Source organism: Asterias amurensis, chromosome 13 (genome assembly GCF_032118995.1).
Source record: "Asterias amurensis chromosome 13, ASM3211899v1".
NCBI lineage: Eukaryota > Metazoa > Echinodermata > Asteroidea > Forcipulatida > Asteriidae > Asterias > Asterias amurensis.
In genome coordinates this window covers 11,300,459-11,312,064 of record NC_092660.1, presented here as the reverse complement: position 1 = coordinate 11,312,064, position 11,606 = coordinate 11,300,459, and the positions used below count along the sequence as shown (strand labels likewise).

Here is an 11,606-nt window from a genome sequence, read left to right as displayed (position 1 = left end):
CAAATTTAGCCGTTTTTGAGCGTTTTAAGACAAAAACGCAGGTCGCGTGATTGTTCTAACCAAAAAGTGGTACAAACAATCACGTGACCTTCCGGGCTAGTTTTACTTTCAGCCGTCTAAAAGTAACTTACTTAACCAAATTTCAATCTTTTTTTTACAAAATTATTTACGAATAATTGACGAAAAAGATCATGTATTCAAATTATCGCTACAAAATGTAAATAATGGTGAAAAATCTAACGTAAGATTCACATTCAAAGAGTCCGTGTAACGGAAGCTTGTTATATGGCCGCTTTGGTTTTTTTAAATAATTTTTCGCTAAATACGTAACATTTTGATGATTTTTTTTACAGCAACCATTTTTAAAAACATTATTTATGATTCTACACCCCTAAATTGCGTAAACGGTGAGCCGGTGTATCCCTTTAAAAAAATAACTGTCGCCAAAAGGCGTATGTCTCCTAAAACCCTAAAAATACATTAAGGCAAGAGGGGGCATATAAAAAAGCACAGAAGATAATACAAAACACTAAACAATTTAAAAAGGCAAACAAGCAAAGACATACACAGATAAACACACCTGAAATGATATACGTAAAAAAAAGCCTATACATCAAAATGGTTTTAGAGCAATACAACAAAATTCCGATGAGGGGACACAAATGAAATGACATTGTAAACAGGCTAGTAACTCTATCTAAGAGCAAAACTGCAGGGGGTGGAAAAATTTGAACAATTATAAAAATAACTAAAAAGCATAGAACATGAAACAAAACAAGGAACAAAAAAGGCAAACGAGCAAAACAGGAACTTTAAAAAGCCAGATGCATTTTCTACCCACATGCATTTTACAACAACGGTTACAAACGCTTTTTATAAACCAACTCGACCGATCCAAGGCAACGTGTTCCTTTAAGCCAAGAGACTGGTGCGAGCTCTGTCATCCTTTAATGGATATCGACATTAAAGCCATTATACACTTTCGGTAAACAGTATTGTCAAAATCCCACACTTCATGTATCACAACTAATATATAAAATAACAAAACTGTGAGAATTTAGGTTCAATCGGTCATCGGAGTCGGGAGAAAATAACGGGAAAACTCATTCTTGTTTCCGCGCGTTTTGCCGTGTCATTACATGTTATTAAAATAAATCCGTAATTCTCGCTAACGAGAATTTATATTGTTTAATGTTTTCTCAAAAAGTAAAGCATTTCATGGAACAATATTTCAAGAGAAGTCTTTCACCATTACCTTCTGTAAACCCTGTAAATTATTTGTAAATCTGTGAACTTTTTTTTTTCCTGTACCAAAAGGGTATAATGGCTTTAAAGGCAGTGGACACTATTGGTAATAGTACTCAAAATAATTTTTGTTATATAAAAAATCTGATAATGAGCAAGAACTGTCGATATTGGGGCCTAACACGGAAACGGCTCCCTCTGAATGAAGCAACGTTGAGTGAGAAAGAGGTAACTTCTCACTCAGTGTTGTTTAAGACTTTAAGAGTTTCCATAAACCGTGGAAGTATCGCGAGTATTCGATCGCCGTTTAAAAAAGAGCGCGATTTTTTTCCCTTACGTAGGCCTATATAGGCCTACTTGTCAACGCAATGATGCACGTAGGACACTGGGACCAAAGAGTTACGACTACATGCCAAACATGCACGCGGCGCAGAGTGCCTTCGGGTTGGAGAACCAGACCATGCCTCTTGAGAAATATACTACACAATATTGTCACAGAAATGTCAATCGACACACGAAAGTTCAATTCATTATCGTAACCTTGAAATTAACTTTCAAGCAGTGCGTGATTTCAAAGACGTTTATTGCTCGTAGGTTGTCAGTTTATTTCCCATGCCATGTCAGTTGATATCATCAGACCATGTCAGGCGGTATCGTGTGCTTAGGACTCTCACAACGGGGGTGTAAAGAAACAGGAACACAGGGTCATTTGGTCTCACCATGGCTAGACTTGAATTCAAGTCTGAGATCACGGTTTTTCCTCTGCATCAGCCACGAAAATGCACCCACACGCGCCCCACCCAACTCATAGGCTTTTGACTGAGGTTAATCTAACAAGAGGGCGCTATTTCAGGAAATAATGTATTGGCAGCAGGCTTAAAACCAAGTCTATACACTATGGCCTGATCTCGACCTTATTATTTTGGTCATCGATGAAATGAGATGATTCACTTTCTGCGGGGCGGGGAAATTAATCCTATCCAAAGTATAGACAACCTTATGGTTACACCCATGTGTTCCGGTCCCCGACATCCCAATATTTCGACACCCAATTATTATAGGGCCGAGTCAAAAAAAAAAGTTGACCGAGATTTATGATTTAAAATCAAAACAACAACCGACACTCAACACCCACGTGAAGCACATAAACAAGCATCCTTTCATGCTTATATTAAGAAGAAGAAAAAATAGAAAAACAAATAAACAAATAACTGATCATTTCTAAAGAGAAGTTATGCCCGTTTCACTGAAGGCACTCATGTTACATATACACTGAATCTAAACATCTGATAGAAAGTCGTTTGTTTTGCGAAGTATTCCGTGAACAGCTAGCAAATTGAATTCCTTTATTATAGACATAACTCCTCTTACCGGAATGATCAACTTCTTTTATTCTTTTTTTCTTATAAACGGAAAGGTAAATTCCTTTCAGTTTTTTTTTCTCAATAAACAGGAGAGAGTACTTGTTAAAATAGGTGTAAATTTTTGAGTGTCATTGTTTGTTTGTTTGTTTGTTTGTTTGTTTGTTTATTTGTTTGTTTGTTTGTTTGTTTGTTTGTTTTGTTTTTTTTAAAACATCACACATACACCCCGGTCAACTTCTTGTTCGTGTTCGCTCGTGTTCCGACACCCTCATGCATGCATTCTCCAAGTATTGCCCCTAAACCAAACCCTATAGCATGTGTAATCATCAGAGTTTTGAGGAACTTAGAGTTGTCAGAAAATGGGGGTGTCGGAATATTAGAGCAGTTCTTACAAACTTTTAAAACTTTTTATCTTTCTTGTGGTTTTTAAATTGCCGTCTCTAAAATGCCTTTTCTCACAATGTTTTATAAACTATCAACAGGTCTCCATTATAGCTCTTTACCAAGTATATTTTTATGATAAACATTATTTTGAGTAATTTCCAATAGTGTCAGTGCATTTAACCATGCATGAGGTAGGATTCCTCCATGCTTTGACCCAGACCCATATTTATAGAGCACATATAGTATATGCATAGCGCAAGAGGTAGATGGTTTCCCAATACTTTATACTATCCCCATAGTATTGGTAATACATTTCAGGTCCGAACCATACGACAGTAAGCTTTTAACATCACATTTTTACAAATAATGGTTTCCTTGCTTGCGTTTGATTTATTTACGTATGCTACATCCTGTATCAATCTAAACCACCGTGGAGAGACAGATGTGCCGGCCCAGGGGGTTCAAGAGTGCAGCAGTTCCTATATAAGCGATCGGTTAGTGAATACCAATTATCATTTCCAGTAGTTCTTGGGGTTGTGTATCCCATCAACCTACCGCCAAGATGCTGTGGATCGATAGCAGGGCCGCTGCAAAGCTGTCTCTTTACTTGGCACTTCTGGTCGCTTTCCACAAGGCAAACGGTAAGTCTTTTTCAGGGCGAGTACCTTATTGGTCATCTGGCTCCAGTTGAAAGGCCCTTGGCACCTTTGGTAATTACTCAAAATAATTCTTAGCATAGAAACGTACTTGGTCATCGAGCAATAGAGAGAGCCGTTGATAGTATAAACCTTGTGAGAACCTATGTGCACTGCTTCCTGGTGCTAGCTCTATATATTATGCTCGAACATAACCATGGAGCTATAAACATGATCTAACCTTTTTATAGCTCCATGATCTAACGAAATTTTTGAGAAAGAGAGCATAATATAGTACTGAATCTTATTTTATTCCGAAACTGGAACAGACCCCATAAAATAACCCCGGGGTGGGTAACAACATTATGAATGATAGATGAAGTCAATGCGGAAATGAGTGTTACTGTTACTGTTATTTTTAGAACAGAAACAGACAGTGTATTGATAAAGCCCACACAGGTTGATTTTTCTTTTAAACGGTAAATAAAAAGACATACTTTGCATCGCAATTAATTATAGCTTCGTCAGGAGTGTCCATCAAAAACTTTAAATCTATCTTTCCTACACGCAAGAATATCAAAGTCTTTGAATTTACCAATAATATATAAACCAACATAAAGCTCCTAAGGTCATGGGCAATCTAGCAGAAATTGGATTTTTGTTTCAACATCAAGGTGATATTTCTGGCACATTCTTTGGCTTGACTCTAACCCAATATACCTCCCTATTTCAATAATTGTGTGAAGAGCATCTGAAACGGGCCAAAGAATGACGACAAAGAGGGCTTAATAACACAGTGTAAATTTAACTCAAACTCAAACTGGGCGTTCGGAAGATACGGTATGTCCCGAGCTTATTCTTTTGGCCAGATTGAATTCAACAGTCATTGTGCAATCTATTATACAAGTTAGAAATAAACACATAACGTTGTAGGCAGTGGACGCTATTGGTTGTTACTCAAAATAATTATTAGCATAAAACCTTTCTTGGGGACGAGTAATGGGTAGAGGTTGATGGTATAAAACATTGTGAGAAACGGCTGCCTCTGAAGTACCATAGTTTTCGAGAAATAAGTAACTTTCCACGAATTTGATTTCGAGACCTCAGATTTAGAACTTGAGGTCTCGCAATCAACCATCTAAACGCACACAACTTCGTGTGACATGGGCGTTTTTTTCGATGACCGATTGAACTCAAAATTTCACAGGTTTGTTATTGTATGCATATGTTGAGATACACCAACGGTGAAGGCTAGTCTTTGACAATTTGACAATTACCAATAGTGTCCACTGCCTTTAACAAAAAATACGTTTCACATTCCTTCGGTTGTATAGCTCAGGTATGTTCTGTGGCGCATTACATTTACAGGTGACTGAATCAAAGTATTTTCTAAGCATGAGAAATACCTATGGTTTGTGGTTCAGCCCTAGAGTTTGATCAACTTTGAAGGAGTTGTACAGAATGGAATTCCTGTGTTTACCACTCAATTTAAACCAGTAATTTTGCATTATGTTGACATTGCTCTAGGTAAAAAGGAAACATACCAAATTCACCCCGGACTGCGTTATTGGGCCTATTCACATTTAAAATAAACCTTAACCAAATCAAAGCTTCAGTTTGGTTACATTCTAGCAAGTGACAGCTGAACAATATGTTAGTATGGGCTTTAGTAACTTGTCAAGAATTGTTAAAAGCAGGGCTTAAGATCATTCCCTACATGTTAAAGAATAGGTATAAAGTGGTCTTAGAAGCTTTGTCACGAAGATTCTTGTTGTTTAGTTTAAATGAGCCAGATGATTGACAAATAACACCTAAATATAGATCGCCACACTTTCAATTTCTGCTTGGTTAAAATTAAAATTGGGTATGCCCATTCCGCAACTTGTAAAGATCGCTGTTGAAAGTGACAACTTTGGTTTTCTGAGTGTTAACAACAAGTATCCACTTATTACAATAGTTCTCAAGCCTTTTGAGTAAGAGTTGAAGACCCTCCTGCGAATCAGATTAGATAACCATATCATCAGCTCACAACAAAAACACATATTTTCCGGGTACCAATTTCTACTCCATGAAAAGGAGCTCGAAAGAAGATCAACTTAACTTAAATGCATTTATAAAGCGCTTTAACACTGTTTCAAAGCGCTGTACAGTTAAGAAAACATTAAAATGCAGGATTAAAAAAGCGTCAGGCGGACCCAGAGTAAATCAACCCTATTTCTGATAACAAGGAGACAAATTTGAAAAAAAGGTTAGATCTCCACTGCAACCGCGAAACGCACACTATAAAAATTTACATGACAAAGGGTCAAAATGTAGCAAACCACAAAAATTATAAAAAGTGAAATTGTAGTCAGAAAATCCGATTCAAAAACCCTATTTTGTTTAGTTGGTATTGCAACTCTATTGACAAGAATTGATCCTGAAAACGAGCTGTAAACGGGATGCTTTTCAATTGGGGGTGAAACCTTTCCGCTACCCTGAAGACCTTCCGTTGGGCTAACATTGATCGAACCGTAAATGTTCATTTCCAATGCATTCACAAACTATATCATCAAAGTGATTCTTAGGATTGATAGTGTGTATATATACAAAAAAGTTGTATCAAGTAGACAGTTCAGGCATTTTTGTTATTTTATTTTATTTATTTATTTAATACTTAGTTTTAGTTTTAAAATCAGAATAAAACATTCGAGTATTACCTGACCTTGATGTTTATTTTTTGAGAGGGCAAGGCCATTTTCATTTCGGCAAATGACACTTCCACTGAATTCCGAATGCTAATGGAAACCTTTGACAAAGGGGCACCAAATGACCCAGGGCAACAGAGGTCACGCCCCCGTATAATTCCAGGCATGCAATACTAATTAAATAACGACAGTTCTATAGACCTTTTTTTTTGTTGATAAACAAACCGCCTTGGTTGGCATGGTCGGCCGAATGTTAGTAAAACACTCAATCGTAAAAACAGATGTTTCAACAAAATTCGACATTTTCTGCAAATTTTCAATTAAATAAAATACCTCTCATGATAAGTTGCTTTGTTTTAAACAAAATCAACTAATTTGGTTACATTGTTACCAAAAATAGCGATCTATTCTTGATTTGCACTTATGGCTTTCTATAGTTTTCCAATCTGGGTTGGCAAAAACTCGGGCTGTGACGTTGCAAAAGCAAGGTCTATACTAATTGGAAACAGCATATTTTTTCCCAGCTGGATTGTTCAAAATGTTTAAATTCAATTGACGGCACAAAGAGATTTGACTTCTAAACGGATCCATAAAGCCCCACAAAATAATGCAAGTGAAACATTTATAACATTTAAAAAGTGACGATCTATTTCAATTGTTAATAACTTGCAAAAGTATCTGAATTGCTACTTCTATTGCAAAGGTAATTATCGATTTGAATTATTTTTTTCCAAAGTGATGATCTTTTTGAATTTCTATCCTTTCAAATGTGGTGATATATTTGAATTGCTTTTTTTCTTACAAATGTTATGATCTATTTGCATTGATATGTCGTAAATTTAATGATCATATTTGAACTGATTATGTTGCAAATGTAATGATCTATTTGAATTGCTATTTTCTTACGAATGTAATGATCTATTTGAGTTGCTATGTACTTACAAAAGTAATGATCTATTCGAGTTGCTATTTTCTTGCAAATGTACTAATTTACATGTAGTTGAGTTGCTACTTTCTTGCAAAATGTAATGAGATATTTGAATTGCTATTTTCTTGCAAATGTAATGGTCTATTTGATGGCTATTTTGTTTGATATAGGACCGCAAGCCGATAGATGGCAGTTTCTTGCTTTTAAGTGTTTTTGTTTTTAATTAATGATTCCCTTATCTACCAGAAGGAATATTCACTTTCATTTTTCTGCCGTTCGTGTTGTATATTTTTTGACATTTTTTTTTTTTTACCGTGCAGCATGTGAGAGCGACACTGAGTTTATGTGCGAAACGAGTGGACTGTGCCTGCCCGTTGATTGGAGATGCGATGGCCAATATGACTGTCTAGATGATGAATCAGATGAAAAAAACTGTGAAGGTAAGAAGGCAACGAGGTTGAAACTGCACTTTTGGCTAAAATCCAGAATCCTGCCAGCACTTATATCTCCCTTACAGCCACTGGACACCCTTTAAGCATCAACACTAACTCGGTAACAAGCAATGGAGAGCTGCTGGTAGTATTTTAACATTTGGTTGTTTTTCTTGAGTGCGCGAGAGTTCTGTTGAAAATGAGCATTTGAACTTACCTTTTCGAAGGTCAAAACTTAGCGTTTCAGCTACCATTTTCTAAAAAGAGAAATTAAGTCCAACATCCGTTTAAAAAAAAAAAAAAAAAAAAAAAAAAAAAAAAAACCTACGATAATAAATAAATAATAATAACAAAAAAATATAAAAAAACATTTTTTTTAATTTTTTTTTTTAAATTAAATTATCAAAATAATAGGGTATTATAGAAGTTGCGATGAAGAGACTGAATTCAGATGCAGTGGCACCAGCTGTATACCCAAAGGCTGGCAATGTGATGGTGAGGAAGACTGTGTAAATGGCACCGATGAAGATACAGCCACCTGTTCAGGTAAGTTATATCATACCTTCATTATGGTAAGCAAAGAGATTTTTTTATGTGCTTAGCAACACTTTATCTCAAGCAGTTCTATAAGCCTGTAATCACAAATACTTGCTAAGCATAAATAACTTTTGCTTGGTAAATATAGGTTAACAGCCACAAGTATACAGTTTCCATTCCTGTGACTGATACCCCGTTCATTTCTTACTGAGCCAAGACATTTGCTTAGCATAATTTTCAGATTAGTATAATTTTCTGCTCGTACAGTTTTATGAAAATGGCCCTGTTTAATGAAGCAGCTTAGCCCTAAAAAAAACTTTGCTTACCGGAATACGGAGGAAGCAGCTTAGCCCTAAAAAACTTTGCTTACCGGTTGTCCAATTTGTGACTGCATGGTATCCTGACCATTTCTGCTTAGCAGAAAATTTTTCAGCAGTATTTTCTGCTTCGGCAGCTCTATCAAATTTGGCCGTTGTGACAATAGTTCTTGCTGGGTTTACTTCCAGATTTATCTTGTGACAGCACTCAGTTCCATTGTGGTTCTTCTAAGTCATGTATTTCAAGTGCTTGGCAGTGTGATGGAACTGAAGACTGTGAAGATGGCTCTGACGAGACGAATTGCACAAAGAAAATGTGCCAAGAAAACGAGTTCCAGTGTATGAAGTCTACTAAATGCATCCCTTCGAGATGGACTTGCGATGGCGATAATGATTGCGGTGAGCTTCTACAAAAAAGCTTATGCAAGCAAATTATTTTTTACACACAACAGCATTGATAGTTTTTATTTTTATATGACCTTCCTTACAGCTTTTTAAAGGAAGACACAATGGCCTCATAGATGTTAAACAGGAATTTCTGAGAAAGTATTTAAACTTCATCTCAAAGAGCTGCCAAAAAACCTCGCATTGGCCACCAACGCCAATGTCAAACAATGGAAACGTGCAGGCACTCTCTAACCAGACCCCAGTGATGGAGTATGGGGCTTGGGACCTCATGTGCAAAGGGTATAGGGATGGTATTACAACAGTTATACACTGTCCAAAATAGAATGAGGGTTATCTGTGGTAGATACACCTCTAAGAAAGGTGTAAAATATGAGAGACGAAACTCAGTTTTAGAAGCTGAACAAAAAGCAAACTAGTAGAAAAGCGACAAAATTACTAGGTGAAAGCACCAGATTCAAAGTAACGGTCACTTGGGGGTATAGGAAGCAAATCTATGGTGGGAGGGAATGCCAAACCTGGTTGGACTGCATAACATTAATTTGTTTACAGTCATTATATGTACAAATATTTTCTATTTCAAGGATCCACAAATATTGTGCACTCCTCCCTAAAAAATTCTTTTTGTTTCTTTGTAGATGATGAAAGTGATGAGCACGACTCAGTGTGTAAAGACCAGACTCCAAATTGCCCTGGGAATGAAAGAAGTTGTGGTAATAGACAATGTATTCCTGCAATATGGTGGTGTGATACTGAAGAGGACTGCATAGATGGTTCTGATGAAGCTAACTGTGATGCAAGTAAGTGGATAATTTGGTGGCAGCAGTGGGATCTTATAAATTTCACTATATCAAGAAAAGCTATGATTGCACAATATCTTTATTTGAGTATGGTTCTGAAAAGAACCGGTGGTTAACAACTCAACATTTTGATCAGTAGGCCCTATGCTCTGGGGTGGATTTCACAAAGGTAGTCCTAGGCAATGCTAATAGATAGGACCAGTCCTAAGTCAGGACCAGTAACTCATCCTAACTTAGGACTGGTCCTATATCTTAGCATTGCCTAGGACTAGTCCTAAGTTAGGACTACCTTTGTGAAATCCACCCAGATCATCTATGATCTGCTTAAGTTCAAGGCTTAGTGTTATCAGTTATGAAAAATGCCAATTTTAAATGTTACCACGGGCAAACAAGCATGTGAGAAATACAGTGTGGATATTGCCTAAAAACTAAAAGCGGTTATAATATTTGAAAGAATAACAATTTGTTACTTCTAAATTGTTATTATAACAAGTTCAAATGTTCAGTATATCACAAGTGAAACAACCACAAGAAGAAAACAATTGGGATATTGACAAGTTCATATGCAAAACGTTTAAAAGTATTTCTGCTATCTGAAAGAATAAAGTTTTATGTTTATAATATTGTTAATAAAATACAACAACTTAAAAAAATGTGTCAGTAATAAGCATTATGCAAGTCGTCATGTATCATTGAAAAAATTGGTAACACACATCTTTTATTTTCTGTAATAATGATTAAGTCACTAAAATAATAATAATAATAATATTACAAAAGCGATACAAAGCGCTTAAGAAAAACAAAAACAACCAAACAAAAAGAGTACAAACTACATTTTTTACATACAAACAATGCAATTAACAATGACAAAAAAACAAAAAAGCTTTATTTTTCTATTACAGCTACCGAAGTCCCTACTGATCAGGTGACTACTGAAGAGATCACATGCTCCGAGTCTCAGTTCCAGTGCCTGTGGACGCCCCCAACGTTGTGTATTCCCATGCAATGGGTTTGTGATGGTGTCGCTGAATGCTGTAAGTCTGTCAAACCAAACGAGGATTTCCTGGTTACTCGCGGTTCATTTTGAGAAAAAAAAACATTAATCACTCGACATGAAGTGCTAGATTTGTAATAATGAAGTAATAAACCCCAAAGGAAAACAGTAAGGGTAAATTTTCAAGGTATGAGGGCTATATTTGGGTTGTTGATCCAAACCAACTGTCACCAGGTGGCACATTGCACCCTACTCCTGGGGCTGAAACAGGTACTGCCTTTCTAAGGGTGTAGGTAAGGGTATTATCAACTAGGAGCCTGCCTGGTAGAGCAGAATGCATAACCTTCTCAGTAATAACAAAGGGCGTATATAGAGCATCACACAGAAGTCTCCATGCAACTTACGAAGAGCAGAGATCGAGTGCAATCTAATAGCAACATCGACACTAATCAACTTTTAAAGTTGATTAAAGCTGATTGTATTTTTTCCTAAGATTGTAGGCAAGGGTATTATCAACAAGAAACCTGGCTGGTAGAGCAGAATGCACTACCTTCTCAACTTAAAGTTGATTCAAGCTGATTGATTTTTTTCCAAAGACCGTTTTTGATTTACCGTTTAGCTGATATTAGTGATGAAGATCCTGCAAGATGCAACGCAGAGACCACAGAGAGTCCTTGCTCCGGTGAATTGATGTTTGCCTGTAACAGTGGAATGTGTGTTTTGAAAGCTTTCGTGTGTGACGATTCTGAAGACTGTGATGATGGGTCAGATGAAGTAGGGTGTGGTAAGTTCAAACCACGTTCCATAAAAGTGGTCTTGCTGACTGCAGTTAAAGGCAGTGGACACTATTGGTAATTACTCAAAATAATTACTAGCATA

At 36.5% G+C, this 11,606-nt stretch overlaps 1 protein-coding gene across 1 annotated transcript in view; it reads left to right on the top strand.

Annotated features, from left to right (window-relative positions):
* The first annotated feature begins 3,532 nt into the window (after nucleotides 1-3,532).
* Nucleotides 3,533-11,606, top strand: part of LOC139945734 (uncharacterized) — a 34,594-nt gene continuing 26,520 nt past the window's right edge. The window contains exons 1-7 of the mRNA XM_071943113.1: nucleotides 3,533-3,634; nucleotides 7,564-7,683; nucleotides 8,089-8,220; nucleotides 8,718-8,927; nucleotides 9,572-9,733; nucleotides 10,636-10,767; nucleotides 11,347-11,511. Coding sequence (XP_071799214.1) covers nucleotides 3,556-3,634; nucleotides 7,564-7,683; nucleotides 8,089-8,220; nucleotides 8,718-8,927; nucleotides 9,572-9,733; nucleotides 10,636-10,767; nucleotides 11,347-11,511 — 1,000 coding nt within the window. The 5' untranslated portion in view covers nucleotides 3,533-3,555. The remainder of the gene's footprint in view (nucleotides 3,635-7,563; nucleotides 7,684-8,088; nucleotides 8,221-8,717; nucleotides 8,928-9,571; nucleotides 9,734-10,635; nucleotides 10,768-11,346; nucleotides 11,512-11,606) is intronic.